Genomic DNA, 27,386 nt, shown 5'->3' on the forward strand with positions numbered 1-27,386 from the left:
GGCAGTGCCTGGAGAAAGAATTTGTGTCTTGGGTACATCAATCAGGGCAAAGAAACCCTGGAAGAATTTGTGTCTTGGGTACATCAATCAGGGCAAAGAAACCTTGGAAGAATTTGTGTCTTTGGTACATCAATCAGGGCAAAGAAACCCTGGACCCCAGGACTGAGCTGCCTACTGCAGCAAGCATATTTATTGCATAGAAATATTACATGTAATACATATGCATTACATTCTATTTATTACATCTATTATTATATTAATAATAAATTACATCTATTATTTATTTTTAGGTGTGGCTCTACCCAACAGCACTCCAGAGCTGAACAGGAATTTTCACACATGCGGGATGTGCCACATAGATATGACTCTTGTTTCCAGACCTCTAGTCTTTACTTGAGAGAAAAAGGAAGTGGACTGGTATTTTATTGTTAAAACAGCAGTTAGAATTCATTTGGTACATTAAAAATAAACAATCAGTGCTTGTGATTGGTATCCCAAACTGTTTTCATCTTTTTCTCTGAAATAATGACACTGTACCATTTTTCCTAAACCTTAAAATGCTATATCCTACTTCCAAAAAAAAAAAACTTTTTATTGCCAAATAAAGTCAAAACCTGCCAATAATATTATAGCCAAAATAATTAAGCTGAAATCTCAGAAAAGTAAGGTTGAGTGGATTGGGTCTCCTGAGAGACAATTATTTGGGTAATAAAAAAGGTCTTTTTTTATGCTTTGCACTGAGAACTTTCAAGAGATTTAAAAGCAGCTTTGCACCTACAGGAAATGTGCCCTGAACACCCTATCAGCAGTTCCTTGTGGGGTCTCACCCCCAGATTGGGGTGACCCCCGAAAGATGGAAAAGTCTCTCCTCCAACCCGTGCCTTCAAAGAAAGACTCAGTAGTCCTCTGTTGTCCGGTCTCAAGGTTGTTTATTGTTGGTTATCTAAAAGATTCTTCTCCCTGAGCTGCTGTGGCCCGTTCAGCAGCTCAGACAAAGGCACTCTGCCCTCCCAGGGGTTGGTGCCATCTTTTATATCACACATTACGTGTTACATGTTTATGCTTTTTCCCCAATGCCTGCTATCTATATTGAATGGTGACTTTCTACTCTAAACCAATCTGTGAGTGCCAACATCACCAAAGACATGGAGGCTGGGAAGGAGAAAGAAAGAGGACAGGGCACACCCAAATCCCTCCATCTTAGACCTCCTGACCCCCATGTACAAAACTTGGACCCCTGCGTACAAGGCTTAAAACCCCCCTGTACAGCACTCAGAAATCCTTCCTTTCACTTTGTGACTACTTCTACTGCAATACCCAAACTTGTGTGTGTGGCTTGTAATTCTTCATACAGAGTTAGTAATTTGCTCCACGGGCTAAGATCAAAACCCCACGTGTGTCCTTGGCTGCATGCCAGGGTCTCAGAGCCCCCTGCCAGCGGCTCTGGCCAGCCAGGGCACCCAGAGGGACGTCCTGGGTTCCCACAGTTCCTCTATTATACCCTTGTAGACACACCTATATCCACACTTACAGAATGTGTTCCTAACAAAAAGGCAGCTGTGGAATGGCCAGTCCCACTGCACTGAAAATGTCCTGTACAGCTTTATTCTGTTTTCTGAGGGAAGCTAGGCCTGTGGCTGCACTCTTCTCATCTGCAGCCATCCCACCATTTCCCTGCATTTCCTCTCCTCTCCCCTTTTTCCCTGTCTGTGGTCTGCAAGATATCTGATAGCTACAGGAGACAGGCAAATTCAGGTTTGTGCCCTTCCTCCAGAGTAAAGAAAATGTCAGATTTCTTCCAGGCCTGGCAGGAAAAAGCCAAAAGCCCAGCCCAGGTGTGCTGCTCCAGGCAAGCTGCAGCAGGTGCTACAGCAGAGGCAGGCAGGCAGAGGTGAGACGGGGGCACTGAGGAGCTTCAGGACAATGCCCACGAGGAACAGAGTTACCTCTCTTTCGCTGCTCTGCAATAAACCACTGCGCTGGGGCTTTTCACCTGAAAAATGTCTTGCAGTAAACAAGCACAGGAATAGCTGTTGAGTTACACAAAAGAACCTGAAGCAGATATTGGGTCCTCATGTAATCCCTGTCCTGAAAGGCTTCTCAGGGACACACCCCCGTTCCAGCTGTTCTGGATGCAGCCTCTGGTGAAACAGTGGTCAGTACAGGATACACGGGAAAGCACAGGAAAGGCAAACCAATACATAGCATATTCCCTCTGTGTACCCATCTAATTTCCACAATGGATCATGGTTTGGATTCAGAACTCATACCCAGCTGGTAAACTTGCCTCTTACAGCTCGTGAGGGATATTTCTTATTTCAGATTTAATTGCTTTTTTTCATTTCTTCTTTCCTCCTGTAAGGTCAGTCTTGGCTCATGCCCTGTGCTTTTTTTCTCTCCCTTAGCTTTTCTATTACTACAACTTCCCAGAAGCTAACAGCAAAATAATTTCTTCCTTTCTCTGCTGTTATTTTCTTGACTAACAAGTTCTACTCCTTGATCTTTCCCTTACCGTGCTGACCATCTCTAATTGCCCTGTAATAGTCTCATCTCTCTCTGGACAGGACCTCATTGAGTTTTTCAAGGAAAACCATACAGTGTGTGCTGCATATCCCCCACCAACATTCTCTATTATGGTCACTTTCTTCTACATCTCTTCTTTCAGTGTTCCACCTCAGCCATCTAAAAATCCTGAACTGCACACAAAATTCATACATTTTACTCAATTTTTTTCCTTTTAGGCATGGTTATCCAGATTCTGCATCCTCAGATTCTGTACTCAAACATTTTAAGTGTTGCTCATTACATTGTAGAATCACCACTGTAATGAATTCAAAGTGGAAAGCAAGACTTAAAGGAAGCTGAAAGTCTGAACCCATCCATTGCAGCTAATAATATTGTGCCCCTTTTCTTGCTTCAGGCATTCCTTGTCTCACTTTTCATCAGACTTGTGGTGTTTTTTTAAGATTTAATTATCTGTCTTTTCTCCCTCGGAGTGAAAATGACAAGAATTGCAGTAAGTGTTCTGTCTCTCTGGCTTTTGTTTATGTCTTTCAGACTGTAAACACTCCAGGCGGGTGTAATCCTTCTTGCAGTGTTGTGGGATAGAGGACACAGGGCTCCTAGTCCCCAGCTGAACACTTGTATCAAAAGGAGAATTTTCTTTAACTGGATCCCAATGAATATAAAGATCCTCTGTGTTATTCCTCTCCTCGATACAACAAAATGTGGGGGATGCAATTTTTAGAGATGGAACTTCAGTCTGGGTGTAGGGGCAGGAGAAATTCCCTCAAGAGTGGTTCCTCATGCTCGGTGCTTCCCAAAGCCTCACATTCCCCACGTTTCTGTTGGATGCTGTTTGGAGTTGCAGCAATTTTAGCTGGCAAAATGGTTGAGAAAAGTGTCACATTGCCTGTCACGGGGTCTGCAGCACTGACCAGGCTCACGCGTTTGCCTTTGGGGGCGATGAGCACGCTGGGCTCCCTGGCAGGCTGCCCCGGAGCGCTGTCACCAGGCTCCTGTGCCCAGTGTCACCAGGCTCCTGTCACCAGGCTGCTGTCCCCAGTGTCACCAGGCTCCTATCACCAGGCTCCTGTCACCAGCAGTGTCACCAGTCTTCTGTCCCCAGTGTCACCAGGCTCCTGTCCCCAGCAGTGTCACCAGGCTCCTGTCCCCAGGCTCCTGTCCCCAGCAGTGTCACCAGGCTGCTGTCACCAGTGTCACCAGGCTCCTGTCCCCAGCAGTGTCACCAGGCTCCTGTTCCCAGGCTCCTGTCCCCAGCAGTGTCACCAGGCTCCTGTCCCCAGGCTCCTGTCCCCAGCAGTGTCACCAGGCTGCTGTCCCCAGTGTCACCAGGCTCCTGTCCCCAGCAGTGTCACCAGGCTCCTGTCCCCAGGCTCCTGTCCCCAGCAGTGTCACCAGGCTGCTGTCCCCAGCAGTGTCACCAGGCTGCTGTCCCCAGTGTCACCAGGCTCCTGTCCCCAGCAGTGTTACCGGGCTCCTGTCTGCAGTAGTGTCACCATGGTGCTCACCGAGACTGCACCAAGGGCACAGCCAGGCCCTCCTGGCAATCACCACACCTCCTCACAGAGGGGACGCTGTAGGAAACACTGAGGGAACACAGTTTGGGGCATCGCAGTACAGAAAAAGCCATTCAGCTATTCGGGAGGGTCCAAAGGGGGCCACGAGCATGGCGAAGGCAGGCATGCCGTGTGAGTGAGTGCTTTGGGACACTTGGTCTGTTCAGCCTGCAGGAGACTCGGGGAGAGCTCTCAGCCATCTCCAGCATCCTCGTGAGGGGAAGCGAGGGGCCGGTAGCGACCTCTGCTCTGTGGTGACAGCGGCAGGACCCGAGGGAACGGCAGCGAGCCGGGCCAGGAGACACTGAGGCTGTTCTCACGGCGGGCGGGCACTGAACAGGCTCCGCAGGGCGGTGGGCACAGCACCGAGCCCGACAGGACTCTCAGACAGACGGAGTGCCGCTCGGGGCGCGGTACCAGGGGCCGGGGCGGGTTCCAGGGTCCCGGTGGGTCCCGTCCCACCCGGTGACTCCCCGGCCCCGAGCGGCCTCCGCGCCTGAGGCAGCGCGCGCCGACTACAGCTCCCACGCTGCCCCGCGCCGCCGACTACACGTCCCGGCAGCCCACGGGAGAGCCTCGCTCTCGCGAGACTGAGGGGCGCGGCGGCGGCGCTGTCGCGAGAGCGGCGCGCCCGGAAGCTCCACGTCGGAGGTCGGGCCGAGCCGGGCGGCGGCGCCGCGGCGGGGCCGGGACAGCGGGGCCGGGACAGCGGGCGGCACCTGGCGACACCGGGCGGCACCCCGGCACGGCGCGGCCATGGTGAGCGACAGGCAGGGTCCCGGGGGGCGCCTCGCCCCCGCCGCGGGAGGGTGACCATCCCAGCCGGCCCCGGCGAGGCAGCGCAGCCCCGCGATCGGCGGACCGGGCGCATGAGGGGCCGGGGCCGGGGCCGGGGCCGGGGCCGGGGCCGGGGCCGCAGCGCGGTGCTGCCCGTGGTGTTCTCAGCCCCAGCGAGCGGCTGTCCCGGGGCTGGGGGTGCGTGTCGCGCTCAGTGTCGGAGCGGCCCTTCGCGGCCCTCGGGAGCTGCCGGTGCCGGCGGTGCCCGGGGTAAGCGCGGAGCCGAGCGTAGCTGTGCTCGCCTTCCTGGGCTTGGTAGCAGGAGAAGAGAACCCAAACTCATCCCCACATCCCATGCCATAGCCGTGGGTCAGGTACTACCTGATAACCAGGGGGATTCTTTTCCTTGCGGTGTCTGACATAGGTAACTGCAGGTTTTATTAATGCATGCAGTGTTCTTTGGTCAGCCATTATCCACTGAGTTCTCTGAGATAAAAGCAACGTTAAATGATCTCCAGTGAGTGTCTAAAGGAATCCGCAATGCCTCGAATATATTAGAAAATCACTCTGCTAGACTTCACGCCTTTTAAATACTCTGGCTTTACATTGCCAGTGATGAAAGTGGAAGGTCAGAGCCTTCTTTGTAACTTAAACTTTTCCCTGCTCTCAGTTTCTACAAGACAGTGTTCCATTCTAAGACATAATTTTGGAATTGTAAATGGAAGTAAATTTATAATGGGCAAATATTGTGGTAACTGACTTTTCTACCTGGTTTGTCAGGTGAAGTAGCAGGAAGATTTATTTTCTATCATTGGTATTAGGAGCAAATTCTCTTTGCTTTGCTTTCATAGTTCAGGGACACCAGGAGGATGTGCGGTACATTTTTTTTTTTTATTTTATTTTTTTTTGACTCTGCTGGAGATACTTTTGCAGTATGAAGAAATTCTGAATTTCACTGGATTAAATCAAGCAGAGCCACTGCCATTGGTGGGGATGTGATGTCTTCATACAAAACCAGATACACATAAAAAAGAGTAGTAACCTTCTGCCTGCATGGACAGCAGGATTGGATCCTTTTATTCTAAGAGTAATCTGCAGCTTTCCTCTTCCCTTTTCCGAGCCAGTTTGCTGTTAGTCACCTGGTGCTCCCCGTTGTTTCCCCAGCCTCTGCGCCTGGACATCAAGCGGAAGCTGACGGCGCGCTCCGACCGGGTGAAGAGCGTGGACCTGCACCCCACGGAGCCATGGATGCTGGCCAGCCTCTACAACGGCAGCGTCTGCGTTTGGAACCACGAGACACAGGTGAGGGCTTGCTGGGAAAGGGGCAGAACTGACACCTGTGTGTCTGGGGCTGGAAATGGAATCCTCAGTCACTGCTGCTGACTGACTGCTCTCCTGTGGCTCAGTGCAAGAGTCACTGTATCAGTGGACAAGGAATTGACATATTGGACGCTGTTAAGAAAATAGAAAGAGCTCATTTCAAAGTTGGTATTTTTTCCAGTGCTATAAACTTAACTGGTTTTATTTTCAGACTCTGGTGAAGAATTTTGAAGTGTGTGACCTGCCTGTGAGAGCTGCCAAGTTTGTGGCGAGGAAGAACTGGGTTGTTACTGGAGCTGTAAGCTGTTTCCTCTTGTGATTTCCTGTTTAGCTGCACTTTCTCTGATCAATTTTCATGCCATTACTTTCTGCATCATGTAATGATCTGATCTGAATTTATAGAGAAGGGAATACTTCATTACAGTCTCCCAGAAGTTTTCTCCTTTAAGGAAGCTTAGAAGCTTAAATTTTCATTTCAAAAAAGAGCAACCTGCTGAGGGGACTGACTCTGCAGGTAATGCCAGGTAGATGGATCCAGCTTTTACTGCCTGGAACATACTCAGCACAGAGTCCTGACTCAGTACCATAGGTGCTACTTTAACTGAGATGAAGCTATTGACAATCCTAGGTAAGATGAATTTGAAATTGCTTTCTACTTTTTTTCTTGGTTATATTAAAAATATTTTTTTTAGTTTTGCTCACCACTAGAAAAAATGCCTGCTTTTACTTGGTGAATGTACCTGGAGAGGAATAGTTGTATTCTGATCTTGGTAACACATTTTTCTTTATGGAGTGAATATTTTTTGGCTAAATTAAGATAATGCCTAAATGTTTTTTTTCTCAACTTTCATTTCCTAGTCTTCTGCTCTGTACCCAGAGTGAAAATGTGTTTTCATTTCATTACTATATGCTGCCGTGACTCAGTTACTTGTACACATGAAAATTTGGTTGAAGTTTTTTCCATTTCATAAATGACTGGAAACAGCAGTCATTTATAGCCTTCCGAATCCAAGTATAATTTGTATCACCAGCCAGCAGAATTCCTTAAACATTTTGTTGTCTTCAATGGTGGAATGCTTTTTCCTAGCTGCCCTGCTTTGCATAAAAGGTGCACTGCCCAAGAGACTTCTCTTCATGTGGCTTTTCCTCCCTTTTCCAGGATGACATGCAGATCAGAGTTTTTAATTACAACACCCTGGAAAGAGTTCACATGTTTGAGGCCCATTCGGACTACATCCGGTGCATTGCAGTGCACCCCACGCAGCCCTTCATCCTCACAAGCAGTGGTGAGAGTCCTTTGGGATCTTTTCATGTTCAGCTGTTCCCAGGCTCCTGGTTTCTGTGGAGTGAGGGCTTGCAGGTCTTCTTGGGAAGACTCGGGAGTCCTTGAGCAAGAAGCCAATGTGACAGTTGTCATTGTGTTGTTTCTTGGTAGATGCATTCATGTTTTTTTAATGGAATATCATTTGCACTTTAAAATATAATGGCTTGTGTTCTTGTCAGAGAAAAGAGCTTTCTCTCTTAATATCTGCCAGAGAAACATTCATGTATGTGCTGATTAGAGTGACAGACTTTCAAATAACAGCTCAGGTTGTGTTTTTTAAAAAATTTCATCATGCTTTGGAGTAAGTTTTTAGCTGGGAATCTGACTTGAAAGCAACAGATGGCTTTCATCTCCCTTTGGTCCTTCTGGAGGACTGGTAATCCTATAGATGCAAATAAATTATTAGCAGTGCCTCCTGTCCAGCCTGTACCATGAAGTTCTGGAGGATTATGCACTTCAAGGAGGTTGTTATCACCCACTGAAGCTTGGTTGTTTGTTGTTTGTGGTTTTTTCCAGATGACATGCTGATCAAACTCTGGGACTGGGATAAGAAATGGTCTTGTTCTCAGGTGTTTGAAGGACACACCCATTATGTCATGCAGATTGTCATAAACCCAAAAGACAATAACCAGTTTGCCAGTGCCTCTTTGGATAGGACAATTAAGGTAGAGAAGCTATATTTGGGTTCTTTAAGTCATTAAGTGATTATCAGTGCACACAAACCAATAATCCTGTATGGATGATGAGTCAGTATTCTTAAAAGCAGGTGCAATAATAGAATTTTGACTGAACAAAGACCTGGCCATTGGTCCAGGCACCTGCTGAGTAATTCAGTAAATTTACCAGATTACCTGTTGTCGCTAACAATTGGAAGGTGTTTCTTTAAACTCTTCTATGTGCTGTATCTCCATTTGGGCTGCACAGAAATATGGGATAGGAGTAATGGGAGAGGAGTAATGGTTTTACTGTCCATGGGATTGGGAGCATTGAAGCTGTATAGCAGGTAAAGGCTTCAGCTGTGCACTAAAAAGAAAAAACAGCCCTGGTAAAGGTGTCTCTCCCATTACTTGCATGTCCTTGGCTGTCTGTGCATGGAATTGTTTCCAGTGATGCCTTCAGCCTTCTCATGGTCTCATCTGCTGTGCAGCTGTTACTAAATATCTGTGACTACAGATTTTCAGCCACTGAGCAGGGACACCTCCTCACATTTCCTGTACATCGTCGGTACATTGGCTGTAAAAAGCCAGCACTGATTTCATATGGCCATAGATGTTGAGATCAGGTGCATGTAAATGTTGATTTGACGTGATAAACATGAGAAAGCACTAGTATATATACACTTGACTTGCTTTATTTTGTATCCTCATTTAACATGAGATTTGATATTCTTTAGTGTAGCTGGAAAAATTAAAATTCAGGACGCAGTTGGAGGAAACTCATGTATAATAACAATCAGTTACTAGTTAATTTTATAAACACGTAGTACTTCTTAAAAACAGTGCTTTATATGGTTTCATGTCCTTAAAAAAAGTTTAAAGCAACCAATTTCAATGTTTAGAGGTATGAGTAGAGAGTATGGGCAATTCAGCATGTTATTTGTGTTTACTGGGGGAAGGACTGGTAGTTTGCTGAGCAGTTGAGGTTTTTCACCTAAGAAAACAACAGTGTCCTTAGAATTCTGTGTTATTTCTCTTTGGACTTGTGAAGTACTTCTGGATTCCTGTTGTGTGTGCCAAGGGTGACCTGGACACAGCAGGTTGCTGGGTACAGGTGTTTGTGTTTTATTGGTCAGGTGTGGCAGCTTGGATCATCCTCTCCCAACTTCACCTTGGAGGGCCATGAGAAAGGAGTGAACTGCATTGACTATTACAGTGGTGGGGACAAGCCATACCTCATTTCTGGGGCAGATGACCGCCTGGTGAAGATCTGGGACTACCAGGTGTGTGCTCAGCTCTTCAGAAGCCTTTGTGCAGGCTGCCACATTTGGTGTAAAGTTTCTGTTGTTAGATTTTTTTCCTGTGACAAATTGATTCCCCGCCTTTTAGGCCTCATGTTTGCGGATTAAGCTGTTCCTCTTCTATGTTCAAGTGTAAATATTGCTCATGTATCAACTCTTTCTATCCTTCCACCTCTTATTTTTTTTTCTTCATTCTTGATAGCTTCCCCCCCTCCTGTTTCATCATGTGCACACTGGCACAGTGCCGTGTGTTGCATGCACACCCATGCAGTGCTTCTACCCCCAGACAGGGGCAGGAGTGATGAGGTGCCCTGCTTGAATGCTCCTCAGGAAAGAGAGATCTAATCCAGGGACTCACTCCTGTTGCTGGAGCCTAGAGCTCCTGAGTTCTTCCTGCCTACAAGTGTATGAATGGCCAGAAGGGTGAGACAGAAATTGTTAGATGGAACTGTTTGGTCACTAAAACTTATTGCCCTGGAGTAAATCCAAGCCCAGAAGTTGAAGCTGGCACTGTTAATTTAAGCATTCAATACACAACCGTGCTTGAGATTTTGGCACCATGTGCAGCTGGAGACACTACACGTGCTCCAGTCTTGGTTACCTCAAGCAGAGTAGCCTGTCTTTCACAGCTGTGTGAATGAACATTCTTACCAAAGACCTAAATTAGATCTGTTTTCACCTGTACTGCAATGTTTGGTTATGATTTTTTTTTCACAGTAAACTCAGCTTTTTATCATGCTTTAATGTGTTGTGCTGTGCAGCTCTGAGAAAGCATATTTTCTAGCCATAAACTCATCTGAAAATAGAGGGAATTCCCTTCTGTCAAGGGAAGTACTTTCTTCTGGGCAGGAGGTACAGCTCAATACAATCAGATTTTAACGGCTTAGTGCTGTTGTTTGAACACTTTGCAAATGTAAGAAATCTAGAGAATTTTCAGATCTATTTTGGATTTGGGGGAGATTTTTTTTAAGAAATAAGGGTTAAAATGTGGCATTGTGTTCTCTCTTACTTTCAGAATAAAACTTGTGTCCAGACACTGGAAGGCCACGCTCAGAACGTGTCGTGTGTCAGCTTCCATCCAGAGCTGCCCATCATCATCACCGGCTCCGAAGACGGTAACTTTGGATTTTCTGGTGTAGAAAGGACAGAAAAAGCACTGAGGGGAGAGCTCTTGTGGTGGTGTGGCTGCACCCCTGCTGCCCTGACACCGAGATGAAAGGATCCATGCCTGTGTTTTTCCCCAGGCACGGTGCGGATCTGGCACTCCAGCACTTACCGCCTGGAGAGCACCCTGAACTACGGCATGGAGAGGGTGTGGTGTGTGGCCAGCCTGAGGGGCTCCAACAACGTGGCTTTGGGCTATGATGAGGGCAGCATCATTGTTAAGGTACAGTTAATGGTTTGAAGTGAGAAACTGTGATTCATGCTGTCCTGTGCGCACAACAACTCGTTGTGTTGTCTGATTCTGGGATAATATGTAAAATACTGACATTTTGGCATTTTAATTGGCATTTTTTGATAGAGATTGGCTATTTCACTTGATATTTTCAACTGAAAAGAAAATCAGCAACGTATTTTTTCCATAGCCTCACTTCTTACTTTCCAGCTTGGTCGTGAAGAACCTGCCATGTCCATGGATGCAAATGGAAAAATTATTTGGGCTAAACATTCCGAAGTCCAACAGGCTAACTTGAAAGCAATGGGAGATGCTGAAATCAAAGATGGAGAGAGGTTGCCACTGGCTGTGAAGGATATGGGCAGCTGTGAAATCTATCCTCAGACAATCCAGCACAACCCTAATGGACGGTAACACATTCCTTCATCACTTCACTTGAACTGGTTGGGTTTTTTTGTTAACAGGCTCAAATAAAAGGGATCCAAAGTCCAGGAGGTGCTCAGTGGAGACCAGAAGGAGCATGACTCAGGAAGAAAATGGAGTTCCATGAGATTTTAGGCATATATAAAGCTCCTGCTCTGTGTTTCAGTGATTGCCTTGGGCATGGGAGCCGTTATCTTTACAGATAATCTGCCTTCTTGCTGCTGCCTGTTGACCTGGATGCAGATCTCTCTGACAAGTGCCTCTCTCTCCTGCCCCAGGTTCGTGGTGGTGTGTGGTGATGGTGAATACATCATCTACACAGCCATGGCTCTGAGGAACAAGAGTTTTGGCTCTGCGCAGGAGTTTGTGTGGGCACATGACTCTTCAGAGTAAGTCTTGCAAGTTTCTTCCTTTGCATTACATTTGCAGCTGCTATTTTAGTTTAGTTTTCAGGCCGTGAAACATGCATGTAAAATGAACTTTCAGTAGTTGTCCTGCTTGAAAAGTTTGTATTTTTAGCACTCTGCTGGTTTTAGAAGATAACTCAAATGCACTTGTTTTGTAGCAGCTTATAGTTTAGTAATTTACTACTTTGGAAACGAAATAATTGTTTTGTTTATTTACAATTTATTCTCTATTTAGGTATGCAATCAGGGAGAGCAACAGTGTTGTAAAGATATTTAAAAATTTCAAAGAGAAGAAGTCGTTCAAGCCTGATTTTGGAGCAGAAGGTAAATACTTTAAAAATAGATATGCTGGTATGGTTTTTGTACAATGTGCATTTCTTCCACCTTTATTTTCTTGTAGGCATCTATGGTGGCTTTCTGTTGGGAGTCAGATCTGTTAATGGCCTGGCATTCTATGACTGGGAGAACACAGAGCTGATTCGCAGGATTGAAATCCAGCCCAAACATGTGAGTTTCTGCATGGGACTGAAGATATTTACCTGTCTGATTTACTGATTTATATTTGTTTTGCTAAACTGGTTTTCTTGCATGAAGCAAAACTGTCAATAATGAAGTAATAATTTAAGTTTATCTCAGTCATGTAGCAGAAAGGGCAGAAAATTCCTGTATGTGTTGACTTCTCAGTCCTAAAGCTTCTAGAGTTGGTGTGTTTTACCCTTAATTCCCACATCATCCTCCTTAGCCTGGGCTGTGTAACACTGCCACTGTTGATTCTGCTCTCACAGATTTTCTGGTCTGACTCGGGTGAGCTCGTGTGCATTGCTACAGAAGAGTCATTCTTCATTCTCAAGTACCTGTCAGAAAAAGTGGCAGCAGCCCAAGAAACACATGAAGGTGTCACTGAAGATGGAATTGAAGATGCCTTTGAGGTACCCTCTGTTTAAAAAGTGGAATGAGATCAGAGATGGTAGAAGCAAGAGAGTGCAGTGTTAGTCCTTAACATAGCCCAATTTAAATGTTAGTTTCCAGACTATTTTTAGTATCACACATTGTGCACCTGCCTGAGGAACACTTAATCTTTTTTTTGGGATTCATGAGGAGTGTATCCCTGTCTGAATCCCAGGATAACACACCTTGATGCCAGCATTTTTCTTCATCTGTTCACTGTTGTCAGAGAGTTATAGAAATATTTTTTAAAACACACTTTTGGGTCATTGCTTAATTTTTTTTTCTACAATTTTCAAGTTTTGAAATGTTATTCAAGTTTGAGAAGTGGAAAAAACCTCATGCAGTGAATTAAAATTTCAGAAGGAAAGTTACCTTTGATTGTCTTGCTTAATGCTGAGTTTGGTGCTAGTTTCCTAGATTTATGGTTGGCTTAGTTAAGAATTAGGGTAGCATGCATGTAGAATGAAATTATCATTTATGTACTTCTAATCTATATCTCAACTTATATTTGCCACTTGCCCAAGGATTCAAGTATAGAATACGGAATTATATTTTAAACTGCAGTAGTCTTTCTGCTACCTAGAAGTACTTTTTAATGTATCTAATTACCCAAAATTTGCTTTGCAGGTTCTTGGTGAGATCCAGGAGATTGTGAAAACGGGTCTGTGGGTCGGTGACTGCTTTATTTACACCAGTTCTGTCAACAGACTCAACTACTACGTCGGAGGAGAGATTGTCACCATTGCCCACCTGGACAGGTGAGTTGCTGCTCTCTCAGTGAAGGGGGTTCAAGGTGTACCCTGGCAGCTGCTGCTGTGCCCTGCTTTAGCACCAGGGGTGGGAACAAGTGGGGTGTTGTGAGGCAGCAGTGCAGTTCTGAGGGATGAACAGTGCTGTGTGAAGGAGTACATCCAGGAAAAGCAGAGTCTTTGATGGGAGTATTCTTGGGAGTATTCTTGCTACCTTAAGAGCTGCTGGAGTGGTTGTTTTACATCTGTTTGTGTGGATCTGTTGAGGCTGAGTGCTCTTTGTTTTGTTTCAGAACAATGTATCTCCTGGGGTATATCCCCAAGGACAACAGGCTGTATTTGGGCGATAAAGAGCTAAACATTGTTAGTTACTCTCTGCTGGTCTCAGTGCTCGAATATCAAACGGCTGTGATGAGGAGGGATTTCGGCATGGCTGACAAAGTTCTTCCCACAATCCCAAAAGAGCAGAGAACCAGGGTCGCACATTTTCTTGAAAAACAGGCAAGAAAACTACTTCTTAGTTATCCAATTAAATAAATCCGTTTATTCACATTCTTAATTGAGTTTGCTAAGCAAAACCCAGTGATATTATCTGTGAGCATTAACTCTTGTTAATTATCCTGTTTGTTTGAGAACACTGTAACCTTCTGTTCAGAGTGCTTTTGTTAAAGTATTTAGGATTATGTTTGACCTGACAGGTCCCAGCTTCACTGTCAGACTTTTATTTTAGGGCTTCAAACAACAAGCTCTTGCAGTATCTACAGATCCAGAGCATCGTTTTGAACTTGCTCTTCAACTTGGAGAATTAAAAATAGCCTATCAGCTTGCAGTGGAAGCAGAGGTAATGATACCAATTTGGGTGATTCATCCTGGATTCTGAGCATTAGCGAGAGTCAGAGAGGCCCTGTAAGAAAAGGCAGTGGTGTGTGGGGATACAATACAACTCCCTAAACACAACTGAAATGCCTCCAACTCCTTTGGTGAAGTTCTTCTGCCCGTAATTCAAAGGAGCCTTAGCTGTGGGATAGGGACAAAGAACGATGTCTGCTCAGAAAGCTACAGGAACTCCTGGAGAATACAAAACTTGAGCCCAGAACCAAGCCTTAATCTCCAGTACTTAACATTGAGAGGAGGAAAGACAGGGCTGAAGCCTTCAGACCTTTGTTCCAGCCTTGGCAAACTTAGACTGCTGCTCTAAAAAAACTGATTTGTCCCATCATTATTCTGCAGAGAGTCGATCTCTTTGCTCCTGCTGTAAAATAATCCTGTTACTTAGAAGGAATGTTAATTTAGTTACAGACACAGATGCCTTTCAGCATTCTGAGGGTTAACTTGTGAGCTTTAAGAGATTGTTAAATTTCCAGAGTTATGCCTGCTTGCCCCCTCCATGTTTACTGAGGAGCTGTTTATTTCATGTAATGTTACAGCTAGGTAGGGATCTCTTAACACTCACTGTGTCGTGTTGGGAAGCTGCAGTAATCACAGTACCTCACAGGAAGTCAGGTGTAGTCATGGGATACAGCACCTTCACAAGTCAACTTGTATTTTCATGCTGAGTGCTCTGAAAACCTTTAAATGCTGTTCAGAAATGTGAGTGGTTTGTTTTTTTTCTTTCCCTGCCTCTCCCCTTTTTGTATAATCAGTCAGAACAGAAGTGGAAGCAGCTTGCAGAGCTTGCCATCAGTAAGTGCCAGTTTGGCTTAGCCCAGGAGTGTCTCCACCATGCCCAAGACTACGGAGGGCTGCTGCTCCTGGCCACAGCTTCAGGAAACGCCAGCATGGTGAACAAGTTGGCAGAAGGTGCAGAAAAGGATGGCAAGAATAATGTGGCATTTATGAGCTACTTCCTGCAGGGAAAGTAAGTAGCAAATGAGCTTCTGATTGTTCTGTTCCGCTGTCTCAAGTGTGGAGACCCTCAGGTTCTTCAAGTGGTTAACTTCAGCTAACTGAAAACTTCACGGAGGAAGATAAGATTAGGTCCTTCTCAGAAAAGCTCATTCTATGATGGCTGCTAGATTTAAAGTCAGAAATGAAAGCACCTTAAATTAATGGAACAGAATAATCAGCTGTTCTAATACAAACAATTGTCTTTATTTAGTTTACTGGTTAAAATCACATTTTGAAATCTTTTTTAGGCTTGATTCATGTTTGGAACTCCTGATCAAAACTGGGCGTCTCCCTGAAGCTGCTTTCCTTGCACGGACGTATTTGCCAAGCCAAGTTTCAAGGTAACTTCTAAGATATGCAGAGCATGAGCTGTGTTGTCTGAACGAGCTGTCTGTAACAAATCTGGTTTGCATCTCCAGGGTTGTTAAACTCTGGCGGGAGAACCTCTCTAAAGTCAATCAGAAGGCTGCTGAGTCCCTTGCTGATCCCACAGAATACGAAAATCTTTTCCCTGGATTAAAGGAAGCTTTTGTTGCTGAAGAGTATGTTAAGCAAAGTCTTGCTGACTTGAGGCCAGCCAGGGAATACCCCCTTGTCACTGTAAGTAGATTTTTACTGTCTCTGGAAGAATAACACTTGGTGCTGTGTAAAATCAGCTCTAAGCAACTCAGTGCAACACTTAAATGTGTCTGGGTTTTTTTTTACTTTTAGCCAAATGAAGAAAGAAACTTACTTGAAGAAGCAAAAGGATTTGAGCCCTCTGGAATAATGACATCTCAGGTCAGTGAGTGATGAATCTAAGGGAGAACTTTGCTGTCTTACAAAGAGAATATTTCACCAGTAATGGACAAATTGTTGCTTTTATTACCTCGACTCTTAAGTGCTGCAGTTGGCTTTATGTTCTTTTGCCTCAGATTCTTTTTAATCTACATCTGTACCTACTAACAGCTTCTTGACTGTGAAATTATTTGTGTGCTTCTTTACCTTGGGTCACCATTTGTAGTGTGAGTAGTTCTAGAGTCTTTCCATTGAATTCATCCTACAGAAAAGTAACTCCAGTTGCATTTGCAGGCACTGCCTCGACTGCAGCTGGTTTTCTAAAAGCTCAGTAGCTGGAAATGGAAACTCTTGCCTATTACAGCAATGACAAATGCTGTGTTCTTTGTTGGTGTGCTCCATGGTTGTGGAATAACACTGCTCCATAACTAACTGACCAGGAATCCTACTTGGGTACTTCAACATAGGTTCAATGTTCTGAAGTAACAAACTAATTTTTTTATCACCTCAGTTGTCCAATTCTTATGCAGAAAATAGGACAAGTATAAGGTATAAGCATAGAGATTGAAACAAGGTTAAAACTTTTCAGAGCCTTAGGAGAAGATGACAACTTCTAATTTTGCTCAAGTCAAATACACTTTACATTTGTATGTGAAAATCATAACACGAGGGTTTCTTAAAGGCAGTTATACTGGCACAACTCTTTGAGGCTATAAACATCTGAAATCAAAACTGCACTGGAAGCTGAAGGAGAAACAGAAAAGCTACAGCTCTCCATTGTCTGTATGTTTTTCCTCATAGCAGGTGCACTACAGAACATAGTTCTGGACATCCCTGACAGAGCAGAGAGGTTAGGTTGCTTTCAAGCGTCTGTAGTGACTCTGCCTCTTGAGCATCAAAGGAAATACTGTGAAAGAAAAATCAAGCTTGTCTGCACATTTGTTAAAGATGATAACCAACACTGTCTGGGCTACCTATGGAAATAAATTGAAAGAACTGAGCACTAGCTTGCCATAGAAGCTGAAAACAAGACCTCAGGGTATCTTTGCATTCAGCTCATCTTCTCATAGAAGCCCTAAACCCCAGTTGTCTCTTACAGCTGAGGCTGAATATGGGACATTTTGTAAGAGAAAGATTAATTCTATAATTAAATACAGTTAATTGAATAGTGCCATTGCTTCAGTAACAGTACCGACTGATGAATTAGCTTAATATAAAATTTGTGCAGCAGTGAAGCAAGAAGAAAGTGTTACACCATTATAGGATTTGGAATACTAAGCCCAGCAACTACTAAAATTTGCTGTCAGTCTCTACTTAGTCTCTCCTGCTGAGGATGTTGAAAATCACCAGTAGCACTTCAGTGTTTAAAATGAACTAATAATTTCTGAAGGTTTTCATTTTATCAGTTCCATCATCAACTGCTTCAAATATACTGGGGAGGGAAACAGTTTCCAGTGGAGTGAGGACTAGAATCTTTTCTGACAGTGAAGATCTGGCTCAAGAGTAACTGAGGGAAGCTGAAAGAGACCACTGGGCAAGGGGCATTAGAGGCCTGCTATTGTTTACCTGCTTTTGTTGAAAGAATTTAAATTGAAAAAAAACTAAAGGAATTTCTTTGCCATTAGAAGAAGGCTGAAGAACCAGTTCCCTCTCCTAAAGAAGTGGTGAAGACAGTTGTGCAGAATTCTGATAACCTTCCAGCAAGAGATCAAAAGGTACCCAAACGTTTATGAGGGGAAGTATCAGCACTCAATTCATTTTCCACTAGACTTGAGTGTGATTTAACCAAGCCACTGCACACATGACTCTGGCAGCCCCAGAGCAGTGTTCAGAGCCCTGCACACACTAACAGACCAGTCAGCAGGCGGGGGTGGCAAGGGCACTTCAAACCCAGCTGCTCACATGGTAAGAAGCTGCACTGCTGGAAGAGGCTTCCTCACAAGCAGGCAGCTGCTCTCCAGCCTCCTTTAGCACTTGTGTTCCTCATGAGGCTCTGGCTGGGGTTTGCAGAGTGCAGATCCGTCCTACAGAGCCATCCATCCCACAAGCTGCATCGCGTGTAACCATAGTGCTATCCTCCTCATCCAGTCTTTTCTCTCCCTAGACACTGCTGGACTTGGAAGATGACTTAGATAACTTGGATCTGGAGGATATTGATACCACAGATATCAATCTGGATGAAGAGATCTTGGATGAGTGAACATCCTTTTTTAGATGACCAAATCAGGAAATAATTTGGTCAAAACCCAGAGGAATAAAGTTCTGTGGACTATGTGCTCCAAGTTATTTTGATTTTTGTATCAAGTGGACCATTTACATGTAGAAGGAAGTATACAGCTAGCAACTGTACAAAGAGAATCAGCTTCCAGTATGTTGAAATTCAAGATGTAAGCCTGCTCCAGAACATACTAAAAAATGTTTTCATTTATCAAGAGATTCAATAAATCCTTTTAAACATTCTGCCTCTCCGTTCTCCCATTTGCTAGTAATATTTACTAAGAATAGCAAAATTCTTAAGAATAACCCAGCTTCCATAGTGTATGTTCCAAATCTGTGAAACAGGAGCACAGTAGCTGAAAAACAGTATTTTAACCTGACTTTTCTCAGCACCTCCACTGAGGTATGTGCTTATGTTTTCACTGTGCTGCCTTCTAGCACTGGTAACCATCAGTACCAGCTCAGTTACTCTTTCAGGCACCACTTCCAGCTCAGAGCAGTGATACAGCTTAAGGGTTAGAAGGGGTGTTTGTTACACCCTTTCGTAAAGGAAGCTGTCCAGACCCTGCACTTACCTCAAGAACTAAAATAAATTGTGGGCAATTCCTTACATTCAAGATGCAACAATAAAAAAATTGAACTCAGGGTACAGTGTCAGTGAAAACAAATCATGAGGGCTGCTCTAAATTATCTTATAGAACTTTTCAAAACAAACTGCTGTAGTGATTCACATGTATTTCAGTAAACAAAAATCCATTTTCAAGTATTTATTGTGGGATCCTGTACAGAAAATGTTTACAAACAGACTTAAAACTTCTGATGAGCTGAGGTTTACTTCATGATGCTGAAGAAGTAGCCATTGCTTCTTCATAAGCCTGCAGGGCCAGCTGGATGTAACCTTCTCTCTGGGATTCAGTTTTCACAAATACCTGCAGCCATGGCAGGAGAGAGGTTAATGTAACACAGAGTCATCATGCCAGTGGCAGATCAGCCAGCCACAACTGCCGTACTGGTGCAGCTGCAGGTATAGAGTTTAACAAAAACCCCAGTGTGGCATGTACACCAGTTCTGGTTAAGCATCTGCCTCCTAAGGTAAGGAGAAATTTAACTACTCAGTGGGGTTCTGCTGGTTAAAAGCTCTTCTTCTGCAGGTTACGAAGAAGCAGAGAAGCTTACCTTGATCAGATCAACTCCTTGAAGTTTCTGTTCTTTAGCTTCCTTCGCTGACTGACATTCAGGGTGAAGCATATGATACAGCGTAATTAAACTTGTAGCATCGTCCAGCCTAAACAAACAAAGGCTCATTTTAGCAATTCCTCTCTCAGAATACTTACAGAGAGTGTATTTGGTGATGTACTTTGCACAGCACAGGCTGTCAAACTGCTGGTTCCACTGAGTATCCAGTCCCTGGAATACACAAGCAACTACCTACATCTATCCCTCATGCAGCTGAAGCCTGCTGGCCTGCTCAGCAGTAATACAGCTGAATCCCTCTGAAAATACGATTAATTACCAATAATGAGTGCTTAGTGGAACTTTCTAACACAGACTGCAATGACCAGTATGTTTTACAGAAGTAGCATTAGAAATCCTGTGACACAGAGCTCTCAGCTGAGTTTAAAGCTACTGAAATGTGTGGCAGGAAAAGACATTCCAAACTCTGCTTGTTTAAATGGGCCGGATACATGAATTTTCCTTTTACCAATCCGATTCTAAACCAGGAACCTTCCTGATTTCTCCATATGCTCAGGTTAAAAAGCAAGATCTGATCACCTGTTCTATGTTTCTAACTGAAACAGCAGAAAATAAATGCCACTATCACTGCAACCTGGAGTTCCAATTGTACAAATTTCTCCCAGCTCTAGCGGCATTTTGAACTATTGAGTATTGTTCACTTCAGGGAACTCTGAATAAATTTAGCACCATGTTTTATAGAAATTCCCCCATTTAAAATGAAACCTTATCTGCACGTTTTCAGCTACTTAGGAATTGCTCTAAAACCCAGAGCGTATCAACCTTATAAGCCAAGACTGAGCTCAGTATGGAGACGCCGGGCTTTAAGATCAGAAGTGCTCAGAGCTGGAAGTGTTCTGACAATTACATGGGAAAGAAGAAAAACCCAAAACCCACAGAAGGCTAAATTCTGCAGAAACCTATATACACTCTACAACTGCACGGACTGTCACTGGTGCTCCTGCACAGCTAACTGTGGGAGCTGGCCTAAAACATCAGTAAATGAGAACTTTCCTACATCTGACAGAAACACTGTTTTTATTCTCAAACAGCAGTTCTTTTCTAAGGCAAGGCAGGATTACCAAGTGCCAGGCTGTACTTACAGGTCTCTGTTGATCATGTCTATGAGTAAGCCATCTGTCTTCTTCCTGCTGAGCAGGTACCACACCATGCCCCCGAAGTGCCTGGTGGAGCGCAGCAGGTCGTACTTGCCGTGTTTCTCGATGTCCTCGTAGGCGCGGTGGTGAACCTGCACACACACTTGTTTCATGGCAGAACTGGAGCCTGCTGAAGCTTTCCCCTGTACCTCTCAGAGTTTTCAATCCTTTTCATTTCCCTAAGGTGCAGGGGTAAGCCACATGCTGAACCATGTGCCTGTTATGATTCAGGGTAACACTGGGCCAGCCCACTCCTTGGTACTTAGGCACAGACATCCTTATGGTGAAAGGAAGCTAAATCCTGTCCCTCCTGAACTTTTGGGGAGACAGGGACATAAGCTCTGGATCTTCACTGCACTGCTGTCAAGCTGCATCTATTCCTTCAGGAGAAAAATCCTAGAGCAAAGAGCTCTAGTAAAGTGAAACTTTACTTAGGAAAAAGAGTTACTTGAAGTCACCTAATACAAGTTACAGTTTCTCAAATCACTGAGAACATTACAGTTTAAAGAGAAATAAACATTTTGAAAGCAAGTGTAGACTTACATTTACCAGCAGCTGTAGCTACTAATTTTATTCTGCTAGAAATACATTTTTGTAGCTGGTCTTTGTCAAAAATAATACTTTGTGCACAGTGCTGTTTCTTAAAATGCATTTTGTCAGCTCCCTAGCTGGTCCTGCCAGCTCCCAAGCCAGCAGTCAGTGTGACTTCAGCAGCAGACTCTGCTGAGAGCCCCTGACAAGTGTTACCATCAATTCTGCTTTGATACCAAAAGTACCTGAATAGACTATTTTGGTATGTGCAGTATCCTTCTAGGCTGGTAAAAATTACTTGTGCAAAATCCTGTTTTACTGTTCTGCATAAAAACAAACCCCAAAATCTATCACAAGGACAATCTATCTGGGAGAAATTAGAGCACATATGACCAACACCTTTGCTCTCAGATAAATACTTATGTTTACAAAATAAACCCTACAATTCTCCACTAGGGTTGATTTATTTATTTTTTTTTTTGCTAGAAAAATGGAAAGTGAACTCACTCTGATATAGTCAGGTGAATCTGGCTCAAACTGAGCAATGCACATGTTCAGGACGTCTTCGTGACGGTCTTGCTGAAATACAGTCTGAAACAACAGTTCGGATCCAGGGGTAGATTATGGAATCCCACCATCCCAACTCTCCAAAATCAAAACAGCAGCCACAACTCTGTTCTGGACAACACAGTGAGCAACCCCTTCATCGAAAGACACCATGGACAGAAGGACAGCAACTGCCTTGATGACATTAATATAATGTTTCTTGATTCTGAAACACCAGTTCACATTTCCAGATTAAATGTACAATTATTTCTAGTATGACACAGTATTTACACCTACCCGGGATTCACCAGGCCCTAAGCTGGAACTTTGTTTCAAGTATTTTAATTTAACAATGAAAGGCAGTTGTTCAAACCAGAATTCGAGCAGCTAAACACACCCATGCAGAATGGCTTATTCCGAGTTACTCTGCCCAAGGAGCAGAGTTTCACTAGCAGACTGCAATGAAGTAAAGGTGCTCAGTCTCAAAGCCAAGAAGAGCTTACCCCAAGGTTCTCATCCTTGAATAATGTTGGGGGAATCACCCTGCGCCCTTCCTTTGGGAAGAATATCTGGATCATCCTGTCTCGTTCCTCCCAGGTGGCTTTGCGTAACACCCCGTTTGGTTCTCTAACTACAATGAAACGTTCCTGCAAATGAGGTAAAAACCAAACATTGTCCAAAGCCTTCTCTCTTCATAGCCAGAACCATCCAAAAAACCCTCATTTGTCAAAGCCCTTCTACTCCTAGAGTCAACCCTTATAACACCAGTTTCTAATTATCATTTCTGCCTTACTACCTGCTGAATAAGTGCTGCTTTTGCACCTCAGTTTTACTGTCTGACAACTGTGCATGTGCCAACACTGAAAGCCATGGCTCTGGGAAGTTTAGAGATAACATGACTCACACCAGACAGGGAGTTAGCCTGACTTTATCTTTAAATAACATATACAAAATTAAGAATGCAAGTGTCATGCATTTTTGTACCTTTTTTCCAGAGGTAGGCAAGAATCAAGTAAGAGCAAGTGCAAGGCAAAAAATACAACAAATTAAACAATATACTCGGATCTGTTCACAAGCATAACTGCTTTAGGGTGGCAAACGGGAAAGTTTGTTGGACAGGAAAGTTTTCAGTATTGTTGTTGGGGGTTGGGTTTTTCTTTCCTTGTTCCTTGTGGAACTTTTCCCCATGGAGTTGGTAAGAAGCACTGATGGCTGGGTGCTTGACATGGCGGGGAGGGGGAACTCCTCTGGTTTTTGGGAGTTTTCTTTCGGGGCACAGAGATCCCGTGACAACAGAGGCAGGTCAAAGACAGGGCTGGGGAGGACGGCCAGGCTGTCGCTTACTGCGGGGACAATTCAGCGGCACGGCTGGAGCTCAGCCCTGAGGGACCGAGCAGCGTCTGCTCGAGTGCCCGGGAATCCCGAACCCCGTGTGCCCCGGGAATCCCGAACCCCGTGTGCCCCGGGAATCCCGAACCACGTGTGCCCCGGGAATCCCGAACCCCGTGTGCTTTGGGAATCCCGAACCCCGTGTGCTTTGGGAATCCCGAACCCCGTGTGCCCCGGGAATCCCGAACCCCGTGTGCCCCGGCAATCCCGAACCCCGTGTGCCCCGGGAATCCTGAACCCCGTGTGCTTTGGGAATCCTGAACCCCGTGTGCCCCGGGAATCCCGAACCCTGTGTGCTTTGGGAATCCTGAACCCCGTGTGCTTTGGGAATCCCGAACCCCGTGTGCTTTGGGAATCCTGAACCCCGTGTGCTTTGGGAATCCTGAACCTCGAGTGCCCCGGGAATCCCGAACCCCGTGTGCCCCGGCAATCCCAAACCTCAAGTGCCCAGGAGTCCCGAACCTCAAGTGCTCCAGGAATCCCGAACCCCGTGTGCCTGGGAATCCCGAATGAACCTCGAGTGCCCCAACCTCGAGTGCTTACTACTGGTACTTAAAGACAATTGAGATGTTCCATTACACAAAGGCAACTTTATCCTTATACTCCCCAATTCCTTTTCTTTACAGCTTTCCTGGGAACTCATTCATCATTTCCACAGCTTTCCTCCAGATCTTTGTAAGTGTGGAGTGGTTCCATCTTACAAAGGAATCCAATCCTACAAAAAGATTCTAGGAGCATGGAAGAACTCAGCACTCCTAGCATATCACAAGCACCTCCTTATAAAAATTAACTACCTACCACACAGCTTTCCCATGCCTGCTTTTGAGTACAGAATGTAATTTATGATTATCAGTTAGAAGCAGGTATTTAGAAATACATTTTTCTCTACTGCCTTATACCAGACTGACTCCTCAGCCCTTTTGCAAACTGATCCATCTACATTTGCATGAAAGCTTATTTTGAGAACAAACTAATAATGCTGATCACGTTACTTACACGATGTGGAATGGAGTAACTTAAATCTGTAAACACGTATTTTGCAGTTTCAGTTCCTTCAAGGATTTTGTCTTCTGCTAAGACATCATCAATTGGCTCTCGTTCATTCAAAACAGGGGGCATGATTAGTTTTGTTTTAGCTTCCTCAATGGCTTTTCTTGTGGCCTTGTAGGGGGGGGAAAAAAAAAAGTAGTTTAATTTTACAATTAAAAATATCATCCCATTGAAAACATAACATACAATATGGGGACAAATATTTTCATTTAGAGAAGCTTATTTTTTTAATTCTGCAGTTGAGAAAAAATGAGACACCAATTCCACCTCTAGGTAGGTGAATTTCATGTAAACAATTTACCACTACTAAAATCTGGACAAAATGCTGGAGGAAGTTACAAAACTACAAAGGACAAGCTGTTACAAACACCAAGTTTATTTCAGATGTTTTCCATTTTCCCCCAAAGCAAAATTGCAACAGTTTGTATATAGCTTTAATTGTGGCTACAGCAGAACTGCCTTAAGTCAAGCCCTTTGTCATCCTGAATGACATCAGACCAGAGCAGAGAGGGGGGAAAAAAGTAGTCCAAGGACTCCCAGGGCTAAAACTTAAACATCATATGAAGGTATTTGACAGAGTTAGGAAGCATAACAGGCTAATAAAGAGAAACTGTCACTCAAGAAAAAAAAAAATCAGATTTCCTTCCATATTCCATCAAAATCGCACAAAACTGCACAAACCAAGCTGTTGCAAGTGAAGAAACACTGATTTACACTGATTTAGGGAATAATCTGAAACAAAGAAAAGAAACCAGAATGTTTTCAAACGCAGCAGTAAGGAAGGCAGAAGTATGGGCTATTACAGGTATTTTGCTAAAATCAACACTTACTTCCGAAGGAAGCAGAGCAGCCTACCTCTTCCAGCTGAGCTTCGGTCATCAGCTTGTAGCTGGGCGGCTTGAGGCCCTTCTTCACAGGCCGGAACACCTTGTGCAGGTCGAGTCCCGTCATTTTGTACAGCAGCGTCTGAACCGCTTCGTCCGTGAAGGCGGGCTTGGGCTGGGCGGCCTTTCCCTCTGCGGGAGAGGGCACACGCTGTTACCCGGGGGCTGAGGGGACGGCCACGGTCACCGAGGGGACACCCCTCGCCCTCACGGCTCCTCCGGCCCCGCCGGACCCTCCGCGGCCCCGCACCCGCCCCGACCCGCATCCCTCCCCACGGGGACCGCAGCCGCACACCAACACGCGGGGCGGCTGGACCCCGAGGCCGGGGCAGCCGGGATCGCTCCGGGGGTGCCCCGGTCCCCTCGCGTACCGCCCGCATCCGAAGCCAGCGCCCGCCGCGCGGGGAGCGCCCACAGCGCCCGCAGCCGCGCGGGGAGCGCCGCCGAGCCCCGCGCCCCCAGCGCCGCCATCTTCGCTCCCGCCCCTTCCCGCCCCGCGGCGCGCCGGGAAATGCAGTCACGGAGCCGCGGAGCAGCCCCGGCGGGCTGGGACCCAGCGGGACCAGAGAGCCCGACTGCTCCTGGCCCTGCACAGCAGTCGCACCCTGTGCTAAGAGTCGCGCCCTGTGGCTGAAAGCGTTGTCCAAATGCTTCTTGAACTCAGACAGGCTTGGTGCTGTGACCACTGCCCTGCAGAGCCTCTTCCAGCGTCCAGCCACGCTGGGTGCAAAACCTTTTCGTGATATCCAACCTAAACCTCCCCTGGCACAGCTTCAGGCCGTTCTCTCGGGTCCTGTCACTGGTCGCCAGAGAGCAGAGATCAGTGCCTGCCCCTCATGAGGAAGCTGTAGAGTGCTGTGAGGTCTCCCCTGAGCGTGGGGGAGACACGCGGTCCCTCGCACTGTCCCCGAGGCAAAGGGCAAGAACGTTGCTGCTCCAAGCGCTCCCAGCGCGTTTGTACCATTAAAGTGCTGCTGAGGGCCTGGAGAGGGCGGGGAGCTCATTCTGCGGCTGTGGCACAAGCCCGGCAGGAACGCGGGGTGCCCGGCTCCCTCAGCCGCCCCGGGCACAGAGCAGGGCTGCGGGCTCCTTTCCTCAGCTCGGGTGCCCGGCTCCCTCAGCCGCTCAGCACACAGAGCAGGGCTGCGGGCTCCATTCCTCAGGCGGGGTGCCCGGCTCCCTCAGCCGCCCAGCACACAGAGCAGGGCTGCGGGCTCCCTTCCTCAGGCGGGGTGCCCGGCTCCCTCAGACACCCCGGGCACAGAGCAGGGCTGCGGGCTCCTTTCCTCAGCGCGGGTGCCCGGCTCCCTCAGCCGCCCAGCACACAGAGCAGGGCTGCGGGTTTACTTCCTCAGCGGGGAGTCTCCGTAGTAGGAGAAACGGTGGAACTGAGGCCACCTTGCGGGATTACAGCGCTGTTGACCCGCGGGTCCGGAGGGCTGCGGGCGGCAGTGGGTGCGCTGCACCGGCGGGGCAGGGGCAGGCAGCTCCCGGCCCCGCGGCCGGGCAGGCTGTCCCAGAGGGCGGAACACGCTGGGAATTCGCCCATTAAAGCCCACCTGACTGTGGCTCTGACTGTGCCACTCCGGCCCTGCGGGGCGCCCCGAGGCGCCGGTACTGTGCGGGGCAGCGGCCTCGTCAGCCCGGCCACGGCTGCACTGCCGCGAGTAGCGAGGAATTGCTGCCCTCATGTTTGGGGAGCTTTAACGCTTCTGTAAAGGAAGGAAAATGCATAACTGCACTTCACCATAAAACCAAAATTAGCTTTATACTTAATAATTATGACGTATCGGCTCTAATGTCTGTGAAGAGGGGATACTGACTTAACACAGGGCCTGCTTCAGGGGGTTGCAAGTTTATTATGACCTGATGTTTATTTATTCTAGTTGGTCTGTATATCTTCTATTGTGAAATTCAGTCTTACAGACTGTGCTTAGGAAGGTGTGAAAAAGAATTTGATCTTAAAGGTCTTTTCCAGTCTTGATTATTCTATGATTCTCTTATCAGCAGGCAAGTCTCTGTCCAAGAGCCGGGAACGCCTCAAGTTCCAGAATATCAAATCCATCCATCAGTGCAAGCTGGCTCCTGCCTTCCCATTGAAACAGGAAAGAGTTCGTCTCCAGGAGGGGCAACACAAGCAAGGTGCTTATGCTCTGTAGATTTCCAATTGTTTTAAACTTTAGAGGGTTGTTCATTGCTTTGCCAGATCTAAGTTATAGTCATTTTGAAAATGATGATTGAAGTCTGGGAGAAAATAAAGACTTTTAAACATATATTGGTTTTAGTTAAAATGAAGTTAATTATCAGCTTTAAAAAGTGTATTGTTTCTTATAAT

The 27,386-nt window shown here is 45.8% G+C and overlaps 2 protein-coding genes across 3 annotated transcripts; one reads left to right on the forward strand and one right to left on the reverse strand.

Moving 5' to 3' along the window:
* The first annotated feature begins 4,751 nt into the window (after positions 1–4,751).
* COPB2 (COPI coat complex subunit beta 2) lies at positions 4,752–18,507 on the forward strand. 2 transcript variants are annotated; one of them, XM_038146098.1, is made up of 22 exons: positions 4,752–4,838; positions 6,021–6,158; positions 6,388–6,474; positions 7,336–7,462; positions 8,017–8,165; positions 9,293–9,439; positions 10,473–10,572; positions 10,702–10,844; positions 11,064–11,263; positions 11,555–11,665; positions 11,919–12,007; positions 12,084–12,190; positions 12,469–12,612; positions 13,259–13,389; positions 13,674–13,881; positions 14,111–14,221; positions 15,024–15,238; positions 15,516–15,608; positions 15,687–15,867; positions 15,979–16,047; positions 17,670–17,759; positions 18,149–18,507. In XM_038146098.1, exons 1-22 carry the CDS (start codon positions 4,836–4,838, stop codon positions 18,242–18,244), a joined length of 2,739 nt encoding a protein of 912 aa, XP_038002026.1. In that variant the 5' UTR covers positions 4,752–4,835; the 3' UTR covers positions 18,245–18,507. The 2 variants fall into 2 exon arrangements, with proteins under 2 accessions (XP_038002026.1, XP_038002027.1); XM_038146099.1 differs by having other exon boundaries at positions 17,673–17,759.
* A 506-nt stretch (positions 18,508–19,013) lies between these two features.
* On the reverse strand, positions 19,014–25,539 carry MRPS22 (mitochondrial ribosomal protein S22). Its single transcript, XM_038146100.1, has 8 exons — positions 25,423–25,539; positions 25,023–25,183; positions 24,114–24,278; positions 22,232–22,375; positions 21,690–21,773; positions 20,598–20,743; positions 19,438–19,546; positions 19,014–19,190 (listed from the first exon to the last, which is right to left on the reverse strand). Exons 1-8 carry the CDS (start codon positions 25,520–25,522, stop codon positions 19,098–19,100), a joined length of 1,002 nt encoding a protein of 333 aa, XP_038002028.1. The 5' UTR covers positions 25,523–25,539; the 3' UTR covers positions 19,014–19,097.
* Between the last annotated feature and the right edge of the window lie 1,847 nt (positions 25,540–27,386).

This window comes from Motacilla alba, chromosome 9, assembly GCF_015832195.1.
Source record: "Motacilla alba alba isolate MOTALB_02 chromosome 9, Motacilla_alba_V1.0_pri, whole genome shotgun sequence".
Classification (NCBI taxonomy): Eukaryota; Metazoa; Chordata; class Aves; order Passeriformes; family Motacillidae; genus Motacilla; species Motacilla alba.